General features: G+C 35.2%; 1 protein-coding gene across 4 annotated transcripts in view; it reads right to left on the reverse strand.

Moving 5' to 3' along the window:
* Positions 1–10,590: 10,590 nt before the first annotated feature.
* The window catches only part of LOC101893030 (protein unc-13 homolog 4B), a 305,332-nt gene continuing 289,490 nt past the window's right edge, over positions 10,591–26,432 (reverse strand). For all 4 annotated transcript variants that reach the window (XM_059118973.1, XM_059118974.1, XM_059118975.1 and 1 more), the window contains one exon: positions 10,591–10,844. In XM_059118973.1, coding sequence (XP_058974956.1) covers positions 10,753–10,844 — 92 coding nt within the window. In that variant the 3' untranslated portion in view covers positions 10,591–10,752. The remainder of the gene's footprint in view (positions 10,845–26,432) is intronic.

The raw sequence follows: 26,432 nt of genomic DNA on the forward strand, positions 1-26,432 counted from the left end.
CAATAGGATTTTAAAAGAGGGCTTTCGGAGGTAATTTCTTTGCGACTAGGTCGTTTGCCCGTTTCTATGGCCGAAATTACTTTGCCCAGAATGGGATCTCTTCGTTGTTCCGTCGACCAATCTTCACCCGACTCAAATTGCAATAGTCGGACATCAACGATATTCTCTTTATTCTCAGCCTTTGAGCAGTGCTTGCATTCTACTTTGCATGGCCGACGAGACAGGGCATCAGCATTACCGTGTTTTCCGCCTTTTCTGTGCTCGATTCTGAAGTCATAACTCTGGAGCCTCTCGATCCAACGGGCTAGTTGACCTTCCGGATTCTTAAACTGCAGCAACCATTGGAGAGCAGCGTGGTCGGTCCTCAGCAGGAAATGCTGGCCATATAGGTATTTGTGGAAGTGTTTAACGCACTCAAGGACAGCAAGCAGCTCTCTCCTCGTCACACAGTAATTCCTCTCAGGTTTCGACAATGTCCGGCTGTAGTACCCGATGACTTTTTCCTGTCCGTCGATTTCCTGGGAAAGGACGCCACCGATGCCGCACTCACTTGCGTCTGTGTCCAGGACAAACTTGCCGCCAGGTATAGGGTATGCCAAAATGGGGGCTCTGCATAGCATGTCTTTGAGCTTTCTGAATGCCTCCTCCTGGTCGTTGCCCCACTGAAACCTCTGGCCTTTTTGCGTCAAACGGTGTAGACAGGCGGCGATGTTGGCAAAATTTTGGACAAATCGACGGTAGTATGTGCAGAGACCCAGAAAGCTTCGCAGCTCATGGAGATTTCGGGGCTGCGGCCAATCTCTGACGGCTTGAATTTTCTCCTTATCCGTCGAAGTGCCCTCGGCGTCACGTGGTGCCCCAGGAACTTCACCTCTCGTTGGAAGAGACTGCACTTCTTTGGGTTCAGCTTGAGGCCTGAAGACGAAAGCTGCTGTAGAACATCCTTTAAGTTCTTGATGTGTTCGTCGAAGTTGCGTCCCATGACTATGATGTCATCCAGGTATATGAGGCACGACTTCCACTGCAGCCCTTTTAACACACGCTCCATCAGCCTTTCAAATGTAGCCGGGGCGTTGCAGAGTCCGAATGGCATGACATTGAACTGCCAGAGACCCCCATTTACGCCAAATGCTGTTTTCTCCTTATCTTTCTCGGCGATCTCTACTTGCCAGTACCCACTCTGCAGGTCGAGGGTGGAGAACCATGACGTCACGGCTAATGTGTCCAATGTGTCGTCGTTTCTTGGGAGCGGATAGCTGTCTTTCTTGGTGACATCATTCAACTTTCTGTAGTCCACACAAAATCGGGTGCTTCCGTATTTCTTCTTGACCAAGACCACTGGGGAGCACCATGGACTTGACGATGGTTCTATTACACCACTCTTTTCCATTTCACTTATCAGCTTCTGAACCTCGTCTCTTTTTGCCAGGGGAACACTTCTTGGAGGCTGTTTAATGGGTCTCGCGTCTGCTGTATTGATTTCATGCTTCACCACTGATGTTCTTCCTTGGTGCTCTTTTGTCAACGCAAAGGTAGAGGCATATTTCCATAATAGCTGCTTAGCCTTGTTCCTCTCGGAAGGTGATAATTGGTGTGTCCACTCTTTTATGTAGCCGTCGAGGTGCTTCTTTTCCATGGCAGCTGGCTTTTCGGTGCTAGTTTCCAAATTAACTACAGCTTCAGCTGGTGTGCATTGTCCAACATCGGAAAATTGGCAAATTTGCTCTTGCTTGTTTGACAGGTTCAAAACTCTAACAGGAATTAATCCGTCCTTGTTGCTTTTCACCAGGGCATTCGCTATTAGGATGTTACTGTTTCTGTTTTCTGCTGGTTCCACCACCCACAACTTCTCGGCTCCACAATCTCCATTCATTGGTACCCATATTATTGCTTCGGCACAGGGCGGTATTATCTCTGGATGGTCCGTGGTCAGACGTCTAATGGGTGTACTTTCATCGTAGCCCACGTTTAACGGAATTTCGACGTTAGACCAGGTCATCACACGTTCTTTCATATCCAGATTGATACCAAAGGCAATCATAAAATCTGCGCCTATTATCACTTCGTCTACGATATCGGCAACTATAAACTCGTAATTCTCCGATTTATTGGCAATAGTTAGTCTCAGGGTAATCTTGCCGTGTACTGCCGCGGGCTCCCCCGTTGCTGTGCGCAGTCTGACTCCATTAAGTTGCGTTATTTTTCCCTTTACCAGATCTGATCTTACGATGGACTTTGAAGCGCCAGTATCTAACGTCAGAACTCGCTTATCACCATTGATGTACCCAGTTGTTGTTAGGTTGTGACTTTCCTGTTGTACTATTGCTATGGAGATTGTGGGGCCATCGTCGATGGGAGCCAGTTCATGCCCCGCTGGACTGGCTCGATTTAGTTTAACTGTGACTCATTGGTGGACTGTTGGACCATTCTTCTACCATCTTTCGTTGGAGGTGGTGACGATGACCTGGATCGTTTGCGCTTAGTTCTGCATTCGCGCGCAGTATGACCTGCTTTATCGCAGTTGTAGCATCTAACCCTGGGCTTAGTCATCCCAACTAACTTTGTCTCTTCTATTACCCGCCTCATGGCGTCTTCGATCGAGTTAACGAGAGATTTGGGTTCGCAACCTTCGGTCTCCAGTTGGCGAATCTTGTGGGTCTGGGGCTTAACAACTATTCTTGCCGTCTCTTGGGCAAGGGCAAACGACACAGTTTCCGAAAATGATGCTTTTGGTGACGCATATGTTGCATACTTAATCTCAGGGTCACGTATGCCATTCACAAAGGTTTCGATTTTCATACGGTCCAGCAATGGGTGATCCTCTCCTGGATACGTCATTAGCACCAAACGTTCCACCTCAGCTGCAAAGTCTTGTAACGTCTTGTTTGCCCTCTGTACTCTTCCCCTTAATTCCATAAGGTAGATGTTTCGTTTATGTTCGCCACCGTACTTACGTTCCAGTGCAGCAATAACATCTTCATAGTTGTTTCTAGAAGCGACAGGAATACTCTGTATAACATCAGCAGCACTGCCCTTCAATGCCAGAAGTAGTGCAACCGCTTTGTCGCTGTCGTTCCACGAATTTCTAGAAGCCACTGTCTCGAACTGAAACTTGAAAACATTGAATGACGTAGAGCCGTCGAATACAGGAGGTTTGATTTTTAGTGTGTTATCAGGAACTCGCACCGGACCACCTTTGATTTCCAGTTCCGAAATTTTCTTCTCCAGATTTGTAACCCTATGGTCGTGGGACAGAAATTTCTCGTCAACCGACTGCACTTTCTTATCCAACTCTTTAATTTGGACCTCCACGGTTTCCACTCTCCTTCCAATAACTTCTGCAATGTACTCGAGTTTCTCGTTCGTTATTCTTGAATTTTCTTCGAACCTTCTGAAATTTTCCTCAAACATTTTGGCTAGCATTTCTCTGAAATCGTCACCCCTGGCAGCTACTGACGAGACTTCCCCACCGTTGGATTCGCCCATTTCCGATAAATCCACTTCATCCTTACTGTCAAACTCATATGTATCGATGTTCATACCACGGCGCTCGAACTCATCCAACAGACGTTTTTGTAGTTCAGCCTTGTTGCCAGTAGAGGACAATTCCAATTTATTAAGTTCCTTCTTCAAGTCTTCCACTCGTAGATCCTTAAACTTCATCGTAGTATTATCGTAATCCCACTTCTGACACCAATTGTTACGTTCTTGGATTTTACTTAATCCCGTGTAGACGTTGTTTTATTTCCCAGTACAGCTTGTACCAAATAAAACGCGGGTTCTTTCGGATTACGATTATTACAATGATTTTATTCACACAACTTTACTTTGCACTTTACTTTACTCGACGGTTTCAATTCGCGATCTGATTCACAACTGACTAACTGCCTTTCCACTTCCCCTATTTATATGAGCCTCGCCTGTCGCTACAGAAGTTTCTAGACGATCTGGTAACGCCTAGATTACGAACAATCTACCAATGCAACGAACACATACAAACTTACATTGAGTGAACAATAACAACAACACATACACAGGCGAGGGGGTAACAAAGAAAGAGGAATTAAGCGATCATCAATGACGTTTAACAAGAATTGTACGTCAGCAACAAAATAGAAAATGAAAGAGGAAATGGAAGGATGTAGAAAAATCTATACAGTAGTTGTTGTTGTGAAGTTATTCAAATAAACTGCGTAGTAGAAATTTACGTTACAATTCAAATTCTTAAATTAACGGAATTCATCTAAATTAACTTAAATCTAAAGTTATATTCGTAACAATATCAAACTGAATATAGAAATCGTCATAAGCACTGTACTCTAGCATTTTTCTAATTGCTCTGACCCATTCATCTTGTAACTGAGCTTATCTAATACGATGTTTTAAAGAGTCTTTTATCATTAAACATGACAATCTACTCAAAGCATCTACATGTTTCATTCTAGTTCCTGGTCTATGCTTAATAGTGTAACAAAACTCTTGCAGGTATAATGCCCATTGGGATATTCTAGGCGGAACATCATGTTTACGCACCGTTAGTGCGAAAGCGTTACAGACTGTTACAATTTTTATATTAAGGCCTAGAACGTAAATCCTCCATTTCTTCAGTGCTTCTACAACTGCTAACACCTCTAACTCAAAAAAATGACACTTTTGCTCAGCTGGGGTAGTTTCTCTGCTCATGTACTCCACTGCACTGTGGGTAAAAAGTATGATTTTTTGGCATAAAGTCATTTTTTTTTTTTTGGTTTCATATTTTGAAATTTAACTGATTTGCTAAATGTAGATACCCATATTAGAAAAAAAAAATATTTAATATCAATGCGGGTGACAACCCTTTTTTGCTGACGAGCTTTTAAAGTCAGCTGTTTGAAAGTCACTTTGTTTTGCCACAACTGGCGATAAAGATCAACTAAGTTCAAGTGCTTGTGATTTAACAAGATTGAAAAAAATTAAAATGTGTAATTATGGAAAACGTTAGTGCAGGTATGTAAAATTAAGACGAGATGCCCTTTTTGTCATAATTGTCTGTTGTTGTAATACTGTGAAATGTTTTGTTTATGTATAACTTTATATAAAATCTATAAATTGTTGTTGTGTTCCGTGGAGTATAACTCGTGAATGGCAAAGCATTGCAAAAAGGTATAAATGCCAAGTTATTAACAAAAGTGTGTTAATTAATGAGTAACTAGCCTTTTTTGTTCTATTTTGTGCCAACACGTGTTTTGCAGATAAACACGAGTTTGTTCATGCAGCGCTTATTGAAATTTGGAGCAGCAACAATCGTTCAGAAGATGCACTTGTGAAATATGTGTTACAGAATATCAATAATATCAGTTTAAATGAAGACCAAATGCGTTTGATATCAAAACAAGTTAAAGATTTTGTAAATTATATAAAAAAGCATTTGCCAAAGTGCAACCGTAAACTAGAGCGATTTAAAACTAAACATTCAAAATGGTTTAGCAAAAGTATAATTATAGTAATGAATGAGCAATATGTTTCCCCATATATGTTTCATCTTGGGAGAATAAAAAATGTATACAAAACAAATTTCACTTCAATAGCTTCATAAACAAAAAAGTTGGGTCAAATCGGCTATATAGCAGCTATATGAAATAGTGCCCCAAATCATATGAAAATTGGTGGGTCATCTTGGGGGCATAAAAAATGAATACAAACCAAATTTCAATTCAATAGCTTCATAAACAAAAAAGTTGGGTCAAATCGGCCAGATCGGCTATATAGCAGCTATATGAAATAGTGCCCCAAATCATATGGAAATTCGTAGGGCATATTGGGGGGCGTAAAAAATGAATACAAACCAAATTTCAATTCAATAGCTTCATAAACAAAAAAATTGAGTGAAATCGGCCAGATCGGCAATATAGCAGCTATATGAAGTAGTTCCCCAAATCATATGAAAATTAGTAGGTCATCTTGGGGGCATATAAACTGAATACATAACAAATTTCAATTCAATAGCTTCATAAACAAAAAAGTTGAGTCAAATCGGCCAGATCGGCTATATAGCAGCTATATGAAATAGTGCCCCAAATCATATGAAAATTAGTAGGGCATGTTGGGGGCATAAAAAATGAATACAAACCAAATTTCAATTCAATAGCTTTAAAATTAGAGTTTATGCCAAAATAAACGTAAAAAAACCATAGTGCACTGGATGGAATTTCTGGTCATCATCCGTTTGGAGTAATGCTGCTCCGCACCCATACATGCTGGCATCTGCATGAATCTCAGTTGACGAATTTGGGTTAAATATTTTTCTAATGGGAGCCTTCAATAATGAACTTCTAAGTTGGTTAAAGGCTAAAATATCTTTATCTCCCATCTTAAAAGCACTTTCCTTCTTTAACAAATCCGTTAACGGACGTGTTATTGTAGCACATCCTTCAACAAAACGTCTAAAATATGTTAAACCCACAAATCTTTGCAAAGCTTTTCTTGATTGAGGTAAAGGATAGTTTGCTACAGCTTTTGTCTTTTCTACCGATGGCAATATCGTGGAGATTTCTATAACGTAACCCAAAAATTTAATCTTTCTTTGAAGAAATTGGCACTTTTTCCACTTTAATTTCTGTCCGTTTGATTCTGCTACTTTCAATACTTTTCCCAGCTTAGCTATTTCCTCAACACAGTCCTTGGATGGAATTACAATATCATCAATGTATATTACTAATGTTCCATCGTAAACTAATTCCCCAAATATGGACGATATGTATCGGGAAAATACTGCAGGGGAATTTGATATGCCAAACGGAATATATCTAAATCCCAATCCCATGGCAGCGGGTTCTACGATACCGGATTGACCCGAAACAACAAGATCCCAGTTTCGGCCAGCGGCTGCCAACCCAGTATGTACATGTACATGTTTGTTTTTGTTTATTTTCTGCATTGGAAGCAGCATATCCCGGAATGCTTGCTCCGGATTTTATTGGGCCGTGCCGGGATTGAGAAAAACCCCGGACCTTGGTTCTGCTCAGAACCGGCACTCCACCGCAGTCTCCAGAACAGCAACCAACACCGCAGCACCTAACGCCACATGTTGCCGTTTCAACTCCGGATTGTGCATCATTCTTGCAATTCAATTGCAACGGACTTCGAGGCAAAATAGATGAGATAGTGGAATTAATGAGTCGGAGGAATATTAAGATCGCAGCGGTGCAGGAAACCTAGCTGAATGAAAATTGCAGCCTACAACGTTAACTTTTCAAGTTTCGCATTTGAATATTGTAATGACTAATGACAAAAGTTACCTATGCAGGTCCATGTCGTTTTTAAAAGATTTTGTTGTTTTTGAGAATTGCCAAATTCGTTCCAATTGGTGGAGTGTATTCAAAGTTCGGCCAGACCGAACTTACAGCGTTTTTACCTGTTTTAGATTACGTTCGCATATTTGTCATTTTAAATGAATATCTTGGAAAAATATATAAATCTAAAAACATAGTTTTCCCTAATGGCCCCTAACTCAATTGTTTTTTTTTTTTAAATTATATAACTAAATATATTTTTATTATAAATATATTGGAAATCCAATACTCCACATTGACTAATTTATTGCATTTTGGCATTATTTATTTACAAATAGCACTGAACCAAACCGCTATTTTTCATACTATATAAGTGGCCTTCCGCTTAAATGGCCGCTTAAAATATTTTTGTTTTCTGAAGATGTTAAACATTTCTACGCCATTAAACAAACTGCTAATTGTACAACTCGACCTGTATTCTTTTGTAAATTTGGGTAATGTCAATGGAATGTCATTATAGATCTAATATTAGACAAATATTTGAATAATGTAGACTCGTTTGTAGAAAATTTGTTACATATTAGACAATAAATTACGCTTCAATTTAAATATAGAGTCCTGTGTAAATGAACCCAGGTCGCTACCATTATTTATAGAACGCTGGGGTAAATTATTAAATTATATATATATATATATATATATATATATATATATATATATATATATATATATATATATATATATATATATATATATATATATATATATATATATATATATATATATAATTTAATAATTTACCCCAGCGTTCTATAAATAATAGTAGCGACCTGGGTTCATTTACACAGGACTCTATATATATATATATATCCAAATTTATATATGTATAAGTTCGTAAATGGGTCATGTCGGTCCACGTTTTCATATAGCCCCCATGATTTAACGACATTAAAAATCGGAATTATTTCAAATGTCGTCTTTGAAGTTCGTAATCGGTACTACAGCCTTTGACAAACATTTCTGTATGCAAGTCCACGTCTTCGTATAGCCCCCATATAACAATATAACGGTGATTTCAGCAACATTATTCACCAGAATCGCTTCATATTTGGTATTTGAAGTTCGTAATGGGTACTACAAAATTTCGTATGCAGGTCCACGTCTTCGTATAACCCCCATTTGACCGTACCTCCCGATGCTCGGTATTTTCACGATTTTTACGACATTATTTACTGAAATTATTTCAAATTTCGTGTTTGAAGTTCGTAATGGGTATTACATCCTATGACGGAAATTTCGTATCCATGTCTACGTTTTCGTATAGTCCTTATATAACGGTTTTCATTGAAATGGTAGTTTTCGGACTTTAGGGTATTAAAAGTTCGGCCCGAACTTAGTTGCGTTTTCACTTGTTTAATTTTTATATAATTTTTTATGATACGTAAGCGCATAAGTAGTGGTGTAAACCAAGCTGGATCCATTTCACCGCACAATTTCACGAGAAGGACTGATTTTCCAATGCATCGTAAACTACTTTAATGTTGAACGCACCAGAACATCGTTAGTCTTGGCAAAGTTTTGCTTAAGCTATTTAGTATGACAAGAAGTCTGTAATGTTTGAATATTACTAAGATTTATGCTTACCATAGGAGCAGAATGGTACATATCCCCTGACTCTGAGAAAGGAGGACTTCTACACACAAAAGAAGTTACGTTGTAAGAAAAACAAATGAATCACACAGGGGGAGATAAAAAAACTGCAATAAAGTCAAAAGCCACCATTTACATTTTTTTTTTTATTTTTATTGAATGAAAAGAAATGTCGGAAATAGCATCAAATTTTAGAATAAGTTTAGATTTGTTCGAATTGGTCTCCTTTTGCACGAATTATGGCCTTCAAACGGACAATGAAATCGTCACACGCTGTCCGAATGTTGCTCTGCGGTATTTTGGTCCGTTTTCGGCGAAGCGCTTGCTTGAGGTGATCGACACTTTGGTATTTTTAAGTCCCAACCTTGCTTTCCAAAATACTAAAGACACAATAGTCCAACGGATAGGTATCCGGAGATTTTTGTAACCATTCTTGGGTGGCGCGTGCGAAGGTGCTGAGTACTGTTGGAATGTCCAAGGTCTGCGCCCAAAATGTTTGCGTGCCCAAGGCTTTATATAAATAAATAAATCTGATGCCACGGTCGATTAATACGAGCGGAGAGCGCTCGCTTTTTTTGAGTCTATTTTCTTTCTGTTCCGGTGTATGTTCTTGCATTTTTTGGAATTTCAATGGCTTTACTCCGAGCTCATTTTTCAATATTTGCATAATGGAATATTGCGATATGTTCAGGTCACGAGCCTTTTTTCGGCCACTGCGACGCGGGTTTCGATCAAGTCTTCTTTAATTTTCGAACCATTTCTGCTGATGTTGCTGTTTTCTTCCGTCCACTTCCTTGACGTCGGGCTACGCTACCAGTATCCCGGTAAGGAGCGATGGTACGAGACACAGAAGATTTATTCAAAGTTAAATGCTGGAGTGCCCTAACGATAGCCTCTTGTGGGTTTCCAGCCAAATATAAAGAATTCACACTATCACGCTTGAATTCTATTATGCAAAACTTTTTTTCTGGGAAATTTGTACGCTTGTAAACAATGTAATGAACTGTCACTGGAAAATGTTAATAGAAATGACAACAGTCTGAAGTTAGTTGCAGTTTTATCATCTCACCCTTTATATTTTTTTTCTGCATTATAGGCAGAATGTCTGAATTTGGATCAATACAAAAGCAAGTTATGATAATGTTTTATATACGTTGTGAGGAAATGGAATTATAAAGGCCAATGAAAACCCCTCCACCAATTTTATTTAATCTGTCTTTACCGCAAATTTGATACTGATCAGAAAAAAATTCAGTGCAACGAATCTCAAATTTTAGCCATCTCTCCATGGTTGACGTTTGTTATTAAGACCTCTCACGTATGTCTTGTACAACTGACCGTGAACGTGTTCCAATACCGTCGTATGAAATTCCTGTGGTTTAAATTCTACTAAGTAGATTTTGAACCGAAATTTATTGTTACCAAAACACGGACAACTATGATTTATAAACAACAACAAATATTCTGAAAAAAACTTTAGTTTTGTTTTCTGCAAAGAAAGAAAAACACTTTTGTGTAACATTTTAAATTAAAGTTGACTATGATAAAAATTTTAATTTTATTACATTCGTAATAATATATTGATAACAACGCTATATGAGAATGTTATATTACGTCCAGCCATTACATACAAAATTCTTTGAAGCGATTTAACAAAATAGCTTGAACGTATGTTTTCGATAGTCACATTTATTATGATCCAATTCATTTTATTTAATTCATGTGTATACCATTTTTTATTGGTTAGTAGAATTATGTAAAAATAATAGGTTTTATTTACTGTAACATTGTTGTTGGAAAAATCAAAATGTAGAAAAAATATTTCAGTATATTATGAATGCGACTTATTCTTTAATTTCTTTAAAAAATCCTTAGCTTGTTTATCGCCCTGGCGGTACTCCAATGCACGAATTGTATCGGAACCTGAAAGCATAAATTAAATAAAAAATTAAAACTTATTTATTTGAATTAATACTTTTGTCTCTAAATTAATTGTTCCTTAACTTCCAAATTAGTAATAATTGTTTTCGAGAAATACCATGAACAAAAATGCTACAAGTTGTTTTGTTTATTTGACTTGTTGAGGACAAATACAAAAAACTTGGAAACTTTCTGTTGAAAATCATTGTAGAAAAGCTAAACGTTTACAACTTATAAAAATATGCATTAAACGAACAGTGTTGGCTTGTTTGTTCGGGATACCATAGTATTATTGTTGTTGTTGTTTCAAAATGGTCAGGCTTAATCCCTTTATTGTTGTTTTTATAAAAACAGCGTTTGTTTATTAGTGGAGAACGATAGTAATGTTTACCAGGGGGTAAGACAGGGAATACCTAGGTTTCGGAAAGAGCCACCAATCCTCATCAGTTCCATCGTTTTTTTTTTTGGCTGGGATATTCTCCCCAGAAGTTACTTTAAAAACCAGTAAAGAAAGTCCTAAAGTCGGATGGGGCCGACTTAATGATACCCTACACTTTGCTAATTTAGTAGAGCTCCACATAACAATTAAAAGTTTTTATAGGAGAATTCAATCATATACACGGACTAAATATGCCGAAGCATTTGTATCTTTTAAATTCGGACTTGTATTGTCCATTTGGTGCAAAATTAATTTGAAACCAGATAAAGATATATATAGGAGCTATATCCAACCGATCTTGATAACATTTGGCACAGATATTTCTGAGCTGTATTTGATATATTTCCCTGAATATCGTTGTTACGGAGTGCATATTACGGCGGTGGGTAACAAATATTACAAATCGGATGAACAATATATATGGGAGCTATAGCTAAATCTGAACCGATCTTCACCAAATTTGGCATACTTCCTTCTAGACTCAATTTGGTCGTATATGCCAAATTCCATCCCATTTGGGAAAAATAACAAATCGGATGAACAATATATATGGGAGCTATAGCTATATCTGAACTGATTTCGATCAAATTTGGCATACTTATTTTCAGGCCTAATTTGGTTGTATGTGCAAAATTCCATACTATTCGGGCTGATATTACACGTTTTGGCTTCTTTGTTCGGGATACCATAGTATTTTGTTGTTGCAAAATCGTCAGGCTTGATTCCTTTATTGTTGTTTTCATAAAAAACTACCTTTGTTTGTTAGTGGTAAACCATTAGTGGTATCATCGTTCTCCACTAATAAACAAACGTTGTTTTTATAAAAACAACAATAAAGGGATTAAGCTTGACGATTTTGCAACAACAAAATACTATGGTATCCCGAACAAACAAGCCAATACTGTTCTGTTAATAGACAAGGCGCGGTCGACGAAGGGATTTTTGTTGTAACAGACAAAACCAACTTACATGGTTATGCTACTTCGTTCAGGTAGAACGAATGCATAACAAGTGGAGAAAGATGTAAATGTTTATAAGTGCGGTTGTAAGATTTAGAAGATTTTCAATAATAATTTAGTTTTATTTAATTATTTGGTTCCTCTTCTATTGAGCTTACGATCTCGTCACTTGGGTAAAAAATGTTTTTTTTGTCATGGGGAGAATATCTCAGACAAAAAACAAGGGAACTGGTGAAGGGGTTGGTGGCTCTTTCCGAAACCTAGGTATTCCCTGCCTTACCGCCTGGTAAACATTCCCATCGCTCTCCACTAATAAACAAACGTCGATTTTTATAAAAACAGTAATAAAGGGATTAAGCCTGACCATTTTGCAACAACAAAATATGCATTAAACGCTAATACTATGGGCCAGCAACGCAGTCTGGGTCAGCGTACCTGGCCCATAGTATTAGCGTTAAGTTTAATTAGTATTATTTTTTAATGTATATTTTTAAAAACCTAATATAATATATAAAAGTCAATCTACAAATTTGCCACTTTTAATGGATTAAGCTTATTGATGTTTTTCTTATATTGCGGTTTATTGTTGAATTCTTTTGCATATACACTTGTTAATATATTTTTTGATTTTTTGGGGCATTCTACCTCGGAATCAATAGTAATTTTTAAATAAAATTCCAGCCAATATATCTATAAAAAATAAGGTGTCATCGGTTTATAAAAGTTAGGGATCCAATAAAGTATGTAAAAGAATAGAAATTATGTCCGTGTGCTCTCCGCTCGCCATTTGCAATTACGACAGAGGTTGCCATATATAATATGCGTATTTGAAACTTTGTACAGGCTATCATATTATTCTTAGATGATTTTTGTTACAAAAGATATATATTTGTCCTCATTTAATATTATTCCTTAATATTATTCGACCAAAGGTGCTCTAATTTGACAGTTCATGATTGCAGTAAAGTTAAATCTAGCTCCTAATACTGGTTCCCCCAATAACCTACCGCTTTGAGGTATTTTGAAGGACTCAAAAGCATTTTCGATGTTAACAATTACCACTAAATAATTTACCATTGCATGTTTCTGTTACAATTTCTACCGAACGAACTGCATTAAACATTAGACATAACCGCCAGTTATATGCGTTTAAAGTGTTTGATGCTTTGAAAAAAATTCTAAATTAAATTAAAGCCATACCATATAAAGATTTTTCGGATTTTTTCAAAAACAATTTTTTATTTTCAAAAGGCATTCTGGAACAATTCTACACCAAATTCCATATCAAAAAAGCGATTTTTTTAGTTTTTAGTTTCGCGATTTTTCTAGAGGCTTTCCTAATATTTTTCCGAAAAACAATTTGAGTCTAATTGGCCTAGCCGTTCTCAATTGATGTGCTGCTATACTTTGTATACCATACGCCACACTTATGTCTTTGTACATTTGTTTGTAACATGCAGAAGGAAACGAAATACACCATAGCTACTTTCACATTCTGAGTCGATTTATGCATGTCCGTCCGTTTGTACATGTATTTTTGTAAACAAAGTACAGGTCGTATTTATTGTCTGATTGAGATTAACATTTTCACAAATCATTTGTTTGGCCAAGGACGAACCAAATGCGTGATACCAGTCCGAATCAAATCAATTTTGGTGCACGCCGCCAGGTTTAGTGCAGAAGTACGAGTATTTCTGTCAATTTTGGAGGGTAGAACATAGCTACCTCCTAAATACAATGTATTTATTTTGGTGCCCCTTTTCTGTGAAAGAATATCGCACGTTATACATGTGTGTATTGTTTTGAATAATAAAAAAATGAAATTATTTCAAATTAAGATGCAACAGAAATGCATATTTCAATATGGTCAACAAACTGTACCATTTTGGGATAAAACAATATTTCCTTCTATTTTGGATTGAACTTTGTAGAATAACCCCAATTTTCCATGCATGTTTAGTGGGTCTTCCCTCAATATAAGAATAATATGAAAAAGTATAAAATAAACAAAACCAATTGTTGAATGTATAATTGTATATTTAACACAATAAGACTCCAGTACAGAGTTGAGTTTTCCTAGTTGCTTTGAAGTTGTACAAACTTTCTTATTGAGCCATGGCTATAGCTCCCATGTTGCCCACGTAATGCCTACGTAAAATTTGGTGGAAATTGATTCAGAGTTTGATATATATCCCACATATTATTTTCCTCTAAGTTCAGATTATAATTGCTCTAAAACTAAAACACACATTCAAAAAAGTTTATGATTGGTATAATCTACATTAATAAATTCCCAATTATTGATACTGTAGCGGAGCACAACGAGAATCGTACTGTACCACAGTCGGAGCACTATAAAACGTAGTGTACCGCAGTCGGAGCAATACGAAGTCGTAGTGTTCCGCAGACGGAGCACAACAAAATTGCAGTGTACGAAATTGCGGAAAATTAAAAAAATAAACTTATGTGTTTTTTACGATTTTTGAAAAAAATTAGATGTTTATTGTTTTTGATAATGCATAAATTACTAATACAATTCAATATTATGAAAATAAAAGCTGATTTTTTATTTGTCTTGTATGATTTAAAGTGATAATAATTTGTATTTAACCATTGAAAATTGAAATTTTTAATTTTCCGCGAAAAATGGTATTCTAATAGTTGCGTTGTAATAGGTTATTTGAAGATAATTTGCCTGCTATTTTGTGCTACCGAAAAATCAATGAATGTAATTTATAATTTCGGTGTAGATAAAACCAAACCACAGGTACTACATCAATATATGTGCTGATATCTAGAATCTAGTTTGTCACAGTTTCTCATCGGAGTACAGGTAGTCTTATTATTTTTAAGAATAATATTTTTTACAATATGCAAAAATGTCAATGTCCTGTCGTTCAATTCTTATCAAACGTTCGGTGAATAGTTACAAAAATGCCGCGACATAAAAATATTATTATTTTAGTATGTTCAAACAAATGAATGTTGAAGTTGTGTGTAATTTGCAAAATTGTAATAACAAGATTTTAATTGTACATTCCGGAAATATATGAAGACATTTAAAGAGATCACATCCTGAGCAATATGCAAACTATATCGAACAAAAACGCGCAATGAAAATACAAAATCGTGTAAAAGCCAATGGAATTTTTAATTACCAGTTAGGATTGGATTAAAGTTCTTACTTCTTAAAAATTAAATACTTTTAAATAAATGAGTATTAAGTATGTTTAATTAAGTACGTTGTTTTATTTCTTCTTCAATTCCCACTTATGCAAACAGTGATTTTAATATCAAATTTTGTATAATTTAGCAAAGTCGGATAAGATGTTCAATTAGATACTGTTGTATCACTTAATAACGCATGTAAATAATAAAAATTTTCAATCCTTTATTTCTTTTATTATAATCATTTTATTATTTATGACACATATGCATAATATACATTTTTGTTATTAGGTAATTCATGACCAAATTTATTTCGGTAAATTTAATTATCATGAAAAAGCTTTGAAATTTTATAAATTTTCAAATATAAAAAAAATGTTTATACCCTACACTGCAATACAAGGTATTATTTCTTTGTACATTGGTTTGTAACAAGTAGAAGAAAACGAGGTAGACACATACTTCCCCATAGAAACACATTCTGAGTCGATTTATGCACGTTCGTCCGTAAATTAATTTTTGTAAGTAAAGTATCTTTCTATCAAATAGTTGTTTTGATGTATATAAAACTCAAGTGGATACTGCTTTTTTCTTAGAGATTGACATAAATTAACTGTACAAGTTCCGATACAGGCGTATGGACTTGTAGGGGTTCTAAATCTACAGAATAAATTTAGAGCCGAAAGTATTTGTTGTACAAGGACGAACAACAATAATTATGAATATTAGACAACACAACAAGTATGCAGACGATACTTACGTTTTGCTTATTAGATACTGGTGGTGTAGGTAAATGAAACACTTGTTTTAATAAAAAGACTCTTGCGGTCTAAATATAATTTTATTGTAAAAACAATTACTTGTGAAAAAGTTTTGCTTCTTGCTTCATCTTTCTTAGTAATCGTTCTTCCTTGATCACAATAGTTAATTGTTGAGGTATCGATTGTTGACTTATCGGTGTTATGAACCAGGAACCTCAATATGCCGGGCCCCTTGCACTGGTGTAACATCTTGAAATGTATACTCAAATTATCTCGATAGTAATCTTTCTCGGATGGATATTGACAAAACCAACCAATTTTATTTCATCAATTATGTAAACAGATAATAAACAAGAAATTTGCGCCATTTCCAATATGGAATTAGAGCAATTATTAATCTTCACTATTATTTCCAACTTCATTTCATAGTGAGTCACCTCTTGTGACAAATTACCACCTCTAGTGGAACATTTCGAAATAATTTTATAATTGTTTATATTTCGAGGGATCAGTTATGAAAATTGATCACCTTTGTAACCACCTCTAGTGACTATGTATCAGTATTATCATCATTTCTTTAATTCATAATTGACATCAGCAAGTGCCAATTTTTCTTTGAAGTAATAGAAGAATTTCAAGAATATTATTTTAGGTGTTTTGCGTTGTTTTGTCTTCAGTCACCTCTAGTGACTTATTTATATATCATAAAAAATCATTTACAGAAATTTATTATCAATCATCCACCTCCAGTGAACAATTTTAGTATGTCTTTATTAATTTTAAGTTTGCATCTTTTTTTCACCTCCAGTGACTTTTGACTTAAAAAGCAGACCAAGCTTCTTCAGCGGTTGATTTGCAATTACCTAACCACCAGTTAATGTGTCTGCGACACAAGATTCGTTTTAAATATTTTTATTTTTCATGAATATTTCATCTTTTTCAATCATTATTGTTAAAGATTCTCAAAAATGCTCATATTTAAAATTTCATAGTACATTGTCACAATTTTACACATACACCAAAAATACGTTTTTTTATTTTCTTTTAATTTATTATATTATAAATAAATTCCCAAGTATCAATTCAGGTAAATGAACTTGTACTTCATATCTCTTAATTGCTTTAAATGGATGTATGACTTCACTGCTGGTGTTGCAATACTCTTTTATATTTTTTCTTTAACATTTTATTGTTGCCTATATTTCTATTTTGGTTAATTATAGGACCATCCAAATATATGGTAATACATCACTGCCTATTAACATATCAATCTCATTTGATTGTTGGAAAAAAGAATCTGCAAGTTTTAGATCGCGCAATTCATTTAGCTTTGACTTGGGAATAAATTCAGTGAGATTACTTTTTGTTATATTTTCAATAACTAAAGCGTGTACTTCTACCATATTGTTTTCATTTTCACACAAAGTTATGTTGCACATTTTATTCGTGCATGCAACTACTGAACCATTAATTCCGCTAATATTGAAATTAGATTCACTTGTTCCACTCCCAATTCTATTTACCACTTTACTTGTTATAAATTATCGTTTAGATCCAGTATCTATTAAAGCTCTTGCTGTGAACGTTTTACCATATATATGGTATTGATTTTTACTAGCGCAGTTGGTAACAAGACATCAGCATCACTAATTGATCAATTAGCTTGTCTCTTAGAGCTTTGAGATGTAGAATTCGATGTACACGTCATGTTATCTGTGGTGACATGATTTATTGTTTGAATATTTGCATCTGAAGTTCTTGATAGTGTTTCTGCGTTTGCTACATGCAATTTTGTGTTATGTTTTTTTCTTACAATATAAACATCTATGCGCACTGAAACATTCCCGTGTGTTATGTCCACTCTTTAAACAGATATTACATAAACTTTGTTCCCTTATAAATTCAACTCTCTGATTAACACTCATGTTATTGAATCTTCAACAATTTTTGAGTATATGATTTTTATTACACATAACACATCTATTCGATAGTATCGATTGCGCATTTTGATGCGCGTGAAACTCAGAAATTAAAGAAGATGAAGTCGCTACATTTCTGAGACAATCTATTCTTTCTAGGACTCGATGTCTGTTTTTAAGTCTGTTCTCCATTTGGGAAGCTCTGAATGTGATTCGAGCGATTGTTCCCAAAGGGTCAAAGTTTCCACTGGAAGCTTTGTTGAACACATATATATCAAAGTAGGGTCCCAATAATTCACTTCTACCTTATGAGCTTTTTATATTGCTAGACAGTCGCTAACTGTAGATTGAATTCTCCTGATTTCGTAACTGGAGTCTGTCTTTGCTGCCGAAAGATTAAACAAAATCTTCAATTGATTGTATACCAGTACCCGCACGTTTTCGTATCGCACAGATAAAGCTTCCCATGCTAACAAAAAATTCTGATCAGATAATGGGTGCCGATCCACAATTCTACCAGTCTCACCCTTTGTTTTATTACGCAAATGATAAAGTTTTTGCGCTGGTGTAAGTCTGGGATGGTTTCCACGAATGGCCGTAAACATATCTCGAAATGTAGGCCATTCTTCACAACTTCCAAGAAGTCTTGAGTGTCACAAGGTGGAACTTTAATACAAATATCCGACATATCAAACGTGATATTTCAACTATTAAACAGTGTAGGGTTTGTGATGTCGCCTCTAGCTTCATTATTACTTTTAGTCTTTCTATTTTTTAATATTTCCAACAAATTCGCCTTTGTCGTTTGATAATTGTCTCTGGCGGACTCAAACATATCTCTGGCTCTCAATTTGCAACCTTTGTCGACTTCGGAAAAATAGACACTTTCAAATGCACTGCGAACATTGTGGCAATCTTCATCCATTGATTCTAATTTTGTTTCTATTAGGGAACAAGAAAGCTCGTTCTCTGCCGTGCTTCCTATTTTAATGCAAGTTTGCATGAGGTTTTCGGTCTCGTATTCAAATCTAGCATACATTTTATAAACCATTTTGTAATATTAATTTATTTTATTTATGTAATTTAATTAATTAGTTTTTATATATTTATGATGTTAATTGATATTTTTTAAACTATTTTTAATATTTATGAATATAATTTTTTTTGAATATACAAACACTTCAACTTTCAATTTATTTATGAATTTAGAAATAAATGAAGTTATGTAAAATTTAAATGTTTTTGCATTATATATTCTTGTTTTCTCAATAAATATTAATTTTTTAAACTTTAAGAGAAATATAATATTGTAAATTTTTAGATTTATATATATTGCTGATTTATGTGATTTTTTAATTAAGATTTATTTTTATTTATTTGTTCCTATCAATTTTATTTTTTGTTATTATTCAGTTGTTTGATTATTATTGTGGTATTTAATGTATGTACTATGCTTTGTACGTTACGTTACTCGCCACACTAACTACACAAAACACACATTTGTTTTTCACCACACCAGCTGATCTATAGTCGTACAATGGCAGATGACAGATCGCTCACACATAACAATAAAACATATGAAAAAAGCTTAGGTGTGTCTGGTTACTTTTCCAGCAGGAATTGTCCAGCAACTTCTTTCAAAGAGAGTAAGGCAGTTTTATTCTCTTTTGAAAGGAAAATGCGAAAAGTAAACAGACGGTATTCCTGCAGAAGCTTGCAACTAATCAGCTGATTTGTCAAAACAAACCAATTTGTCCCCCATAAGGAGAATTAAAACAAAGGAAGCAATATTAATTTTACAAGTTTTTTAAATAAAAATGTTGGAAATAGTCTTTTATTTTCTTATTATACCCTCCACCTTGGAAAGGAGGGTATATTAACTTTGTCATTCCGTTTGTAACATCCCTAAATATTCGTTTTAGACCCCATAAAGTATATATATTCATAATCAGCATAAAATTCTAAGTCGATTTAACGATGTCCGTCTGTCTGTCCGTCTGTCTGTCTGTTGAAATCACGATACAGCCCACATTATTTGACGTAGAGCTCCAAAATTTAGCAGAGCTATTTGCATTGTGTCTAGGATGGTTGGTATTGAAAATGAGATATATCGGTCCACGTTCTGGTATAGTCCCCATATAACGGTACCTCCCGATATTCGGTATTTTGATGATTTATGTCACATTTTTTCACGGATTTGTCTTAAAATTGGTATTTGTAGGTCATAGCGGGTCCCTGAGCGTGTGGCAAAACATTGCATGTATAGGTCCACGTTGTGGTATAGCCCCCATATAAAGGTACCTCCCGATATTTAGTATTTTAGTTTTTTTTACCACATTTTTTCACCGATTTGTCTAAAAATTGGTATTTGTGGGTCATAATGGTTTCCAGCTCCGGTGGCGGAACATTGCATGTATGGGTCCATAATTTGGTATAGTCCCCATATAACGGTACCTCCCGATATTCGGTATTTTGATGATTTATGTCACATTTTTTCACGGATTTGTCTTAAAATTGGTATTTGTAGGTCATAGCGGGTCCCTGAGCGTGTGGCAAAACATTGCATGTATAGGTCCACGTTGTGGTATAGCCCCCATATAAAGGTACCTCCCGATATTTAGTATTTTAGTTTTTTTTACCACATTTTTTCACGGATTTGTCTGAAAATCGGTATTTGTTGGTCATAATGGGTTCCAGCTCCGGTGGCGAAACATTGTAATTATAGGTCCACGTTTTGGTATAGCCCCCATATAACGGTACCTCCCGATATTCGGTAATTTGATGATTTTTGCCACATTTTTTCAGGGATTTGTTCGAAAATTGGTATTTGTTGGTCATAATTGGTTCCAGCTTCGGTGGCGAAACATTGCATGCATGGGTCCATGATTTGATATAGCCCCCATATAACGGTACCTCCCGATATTCGGTATTTTGATGGTTTTTGCCACATTTTTTCACTGATTTGTCTAAAAATTGGTATTTGTGGGTCATAATGGGTTCCAGCTCCGGTGGCGAAACATTGTAATTATAGGTCCACGTTTTGGTATAGCCCCCATATAACGGTACCTCCCCATAATCGGCATTTTAATGGTTTTTGCCACATTTCTTCTAATGTTTCTTTTACCCTAAGGTGGAGGGTATTAAAAGTTTGGCCCGGCCGAACTTAATGTTTTTTTACTTGTTACATATTAACATTTACGTTTTTCACATTTTGTAAAGTTGTTCTCTAAAAACTATTAGTCTTGCTAATTGCAAAAAAATATTTTAAAATTGAAAGCACAAAAATAAATAAACAAACAATAGACAACATCTGATTGAATGTCGATGAGTGAGAAGAAGAAGAGTTGCAAGAGATTGCAAGAAGAAATTTGTCCAGCAAGAATTTGCAAACTCTCACTGAAAGAACAGTCAAAATTTCTCTCTCCAACCGCTCTCTTTTGCAGAACTTTCGGGTTAACAGACGACTTTCAGTAACAATTTGTAACAATTGTTGCAAATTTTAGGATAACCAGACACACCTCTTGTTTCATTTGTTGTAACTCACGAATGTAAACAAAACAAATGTTACAAAAATGTTACAAAAATGAGTTTGACGTATTTTTTTAATGGAGTAAGTGTATGTGTTTATTTCAATTATGTTAAACAAACATATACACAAAAGAGTTTTTCTCTTTAAAATGACTGTTGTTTAGTTGGCAACAAGAAAAAGGCAAAGGCGCCAAACTAGAAATGTAAAGTGAATTGTTTTGAACAATGTTTTGTTAATTTTATCTTGCAAATCAGCCGATTCTTTCATAAAGGCTTCGAAGGACAATGTACAAGTTCCGATACAGGCGTATGGACTTGTAGGGGTTTTAAATCTACAGAATAGATTTAGAGCTTAAAGTATTTGTTGTACAAGGACGAACCACAATAATTATGAATCTAGACAACACAACAAGTATGCAGACGATACTTACGTGTTGCTATTAGATACTGGTGGTGTAGGTAAATGAAACACTTGTTCTAATAAAAAGACTCTGTCGGTCTAAATATAATTTTATTGTAAAAACAATTATAATTCTTGTGGAAAAAGTTTTGCTTCTTGCTTCATCTTTCTTAGTGATCTTCTTCCTTGATCACAATAGTTAATTGTTGAGGTATAGATTGTTGGCTAATCCGTGTTATGAACCAGGAACCTCAACATTATCAGAACCGTATATTGAGTTTATAAAATACTTTAATACTTAAAGCCATGCTGAATCTTGCAAATCTAGCACTGGTAACATTATTGAGATATGACTTTTTTAAATAAATTAGCGATATTGTCACTCCGCTACGGTTTCATCCTTTCTTTACATGTTTTTACAAACGAATGATCAAAAAAAAAAAAAAATAGATCAAAATGCTAGAATTCTTCCCTGTCCTTAACTCTCTTCTCATGCGAATTTCACTGTCATTGGTTTCAATTTTGTGATCAGGAAAATATTCTGTTTTTGGTTCATTTGAACCTCTCTGTATCTCCAAATTAAGACTCATCTATATGATTTGCTTGTCTACTATATTTGGCTATATTCGGCAACAAAATCAGCATAAAAAGTCAGAAGTTTGCCATTTGTGTATTTTGGATTTCGCCTTAAGTTATTTTCAGCGTTTCGGTAGAATGGAAGTGTTGGTATTTTTCCCACAAAAGTAGTGGATCCATTCTACTCGCTGTCCTAAACTCTTACTCTTACACGAGCTTCAAAATCAGGAACATTTTTTGTTGTTGGTCCTTTTCAACCCCTAAATATATTGAGGACATCTTTAATAACAATAGGCCTAGCCCTTTTGAGCCTAACCCTTCCCTTATGTACTTTCATGGAGATAGGACAATTCTGAATGGACAAAATTTGTAAAAATCGGCCATTCCTGAGATATAAGCATTCCACCTAACATCCATTTCTTTTATATATACATATTGTATATATTTCACTATATATATCCGATATACTTACTATCGGCATCTACGTAACGGTCAGACTTGACCTTTTCGTCGATCGGTGGGATTAAAAATATTCGCAGTTTAATGGAAAATTTGACTTTTATTTAACAAAAATGTTATGGTTTATTTCACCCATTAAATATTACCCGATGACCATCCAAATTGGAAGGCTTCTGCACAGCCCTAAGCTCTAGCCCCATGCCAACTTCCGCGTTCATTGGTCTATAACTGCGACCTGTAGACCAACTGCAAAATCAGGACATTTTTCAGTTTTTGGTCCATTTCAAATCCTTAAATATTGTGCGATCATCTTCAAAAAAACCCCACCTTCATTTTCAATTTCGTGAGAATCGGCCCAAAATTGCGACTTGTAGCGTGATTACAAATTAACATGGACAGACGAACGGACGGACATACATATCTAGATCGACACAGCTGGGCGAGATAGGAAGATACATATATATTTCCCTATGTGGGACACCAATATTTCGAGGTGCTACATAATTTTAGGCCCAACCAAACTGATAATACCCCCAAGACATTGTGTTGTAGGGTATAAAAATTTAGTTATGTCTGATATCAGATTTTATGGTTAACAAGTAACTATTTGGATAACTATTCTTTGTTATCGAAATTAAGGGTCAAGTGGTGTTGACACTAGTCGACAAGATTCCATACAACATTGTTTCAGCATTTTTTTAATTCCACTCTCGTTATTCTCATCCGTGTTTAAAGCAGCTTCAGGATTCATGTCTAGGTCAGAGATTCTCTCGTAATATGATTTTTGTTCTCTGCAATTTCTTCTAAACAAGACTTCGTGTTTCACAACAAGACATCGTGTTTCTTTATCATAGAGTCGGTAAGGCTTAGAAGTCTCAGAGTACCTTCTTTCCCTGCGGTGTGAACTTGCCTTTTTTACGCTAATCCAAAGCAATTGTCACAGACCCTAATACCTTCAGATGAGGCACCCTTTGCTTAAATCCTTTAAATTCTTCATATGGGGTAGAATTGAAAAACGCTTTGGTTGGTGACCTATTTCTCAGGTGTGCAGTGGTGTAAACTTCTTCCACCCACAAATATTCCCCAAGTTTCGCACCAATAAGCATACTTCATGCCATTTCGATCATAGTCCCATTGTAGGGTTCTGCCACACCATTCTGTGGTGTATAAGGAACTGTAAGTTTGCGAACAATTCCATGTTTCTGTTGCTTTTGATCGAAAGCCTTGTTGACGAATCCTGTTCCATTATTGCTGCGTGAAACTTTTATCTTTTTTCTGATTGCTTTTCGGCCATTACGTGGAAATCTTTAAACTCGTTAAAAACTTCCCCTTTATGTTTGAGAAAATATTCAAAAGCATATCTTGATTTGTCATCAATGAACGTAAATATGTACCGTGCCCCACCTATTGACGGCTTCTGCATGGGACCACATACATTTGTATGGTACATTTCCATTACTTTCAGCTTTACCAAATGATTTTTGAACACATTTTCCGGTCATACATACCATGCATTTCATACCTTTCTTTGTGTTTAACTCTTTTAAGCTTCCAAAGTTTAAATAGCCTTAGCGATAATGGCACATCATTGCGTCTTTAATAGATTAATTGGCAGAAAAAAGGAATCGCCTCTTTTGCATGCTTTCAGGATTAATTCACATTTCATATTTATTATTTCTGATCCGTCTTGATTAAAGATTACACGGGTGTTATGATTACACCGACAAGAAATTACTTTGCAGACCGGGTACATACAATACATTCATTAACGTGACCTCGCAGTCCCTGTACTGCAAACGGACGGTACTAACTCCTTCGGCTTGAATACTGTTATTTCCCGGCAAAAGAATGATTTCATGATGTATCTTGAAATTCGAAAACAATTCCCTATTGCAACACATATGCGAAGAAACTGTACTATCTATACATCAGCAATTCGAATCCAAAAATTTGTTTTCGTCTGCTGCAGAAAGCCAAGAGTTTTTGTTACCTTCTTGTAATGCAATTGCGGGTTTGCATTGAGATGCGTAATGACCATTCTTTTTGCATTTAAAACAGTTAATACGTTTCTTCTGATTTTGTAATTCACGGGCTGGATCTCCGGACCGTAAGTTGCAAATAGTTCCTCGACACACGAATTAAATTGTAACATATACCTGCATATTTGCATTGTCATCCATTCTCATTTACAACAGCTTCTTGAATAGCTCACTTCCCGCGACGGACTTCATTCAACCTTATCCAGGCTGATTTCGCTGTTTAAATCCCTTGACATGCTGTAACTGAATCGATGATAAACTCATGACAATCGCCGCTAACGCCATTTTGTCCTTGATGTTCCATTTAACTTAATCTTCGATGGGATTCCTCTCTTCTGACACTACATCCCACAAGTCTTGGAAAATCAAGACGTTCTTCATCAGCATTTCACATGTGCCATAACGGTACACGTTCAATTTTTCTATATTCAATGAAGTATTCATTGTAAAAACGTTCACAACTATATTATACGATTTAAAAACGCGAATAACTATTCCAAGTACATAGACAGCTTTTTGATTGGCACATTTAACTGTGAGAAAACGAATGAAAATTTTATTTCACTTCAAGCATAAAATTGTGTACAGAAACCTAAGGATAATATATGAAAACTATTATTAAATATTTTTCTATTTACAACCGTAGCTTGTGTAGTATAAAAAGACACAGGGAATGGACCAGTCATATTATGTAGGAAAATTATAGTAATATTTATTATAGAATGCAGTATTTAGTCCGCACATAATTTGTATTTATATTTTACTATCTAAATAAAAATTCCGAGCTCTTAAGAATTGCAAAGTTGAAAATTCTAATCTAATATAACATAATGAGAATGTAACGAGATCCCTGTCTTATATAGTTTTATGTAAAATTAAAAAGTACACACACAATGATTTCGACAAAATCATTACATTTTATAAAAGAGATTTATAAACCTCGAAATGTGAGCTGTAAACAGATAGCATGTAAAAAATATTACTTTAATAAACATTAGTTTAAAAGTATTGCTAATATAACTGTGTATTCTTAAATCAGAATGAGTGTTCAATAACAATTAGGCATCCCTTCGAAATATTTCCGGCTTTAAGATTGGGTGTTTGGCGTTTTTGATATTTTGACCATTTTTTAGATGTTTAGTTTGTCCAGTTCCTTTCATTATACCTCAAAGAAAAGAGAACCTTCGTACAATGCGAAATTTAGGTATGGATATAGAGCTGACTTTAAACAGGTATTTATACAAGACAAATTGTTTACAACAACAACAATAGTTGTTGAACAAAATCCAAGGATGGGAAATGCTAAAAATATATGGACTTATGAAGAAAGGGATACACATTTT

This window comes from Musca domestica, unplaced genomic scaffold (assembly GCF_030504385.1).
Source record: "Musca domestica strain aabys unplaced genomic scaffold, Musca_domestica.polishedcontigs.V.1.1 139, whole genome shotgun sequence".
In the NCBI taxonomy this organism is placed as follows: domain Eukaryota; kingdom Metazoa; phylum Arthropoda; class Insecta; order Diptera; family Muscidae; genus Musca; species Musca domestica.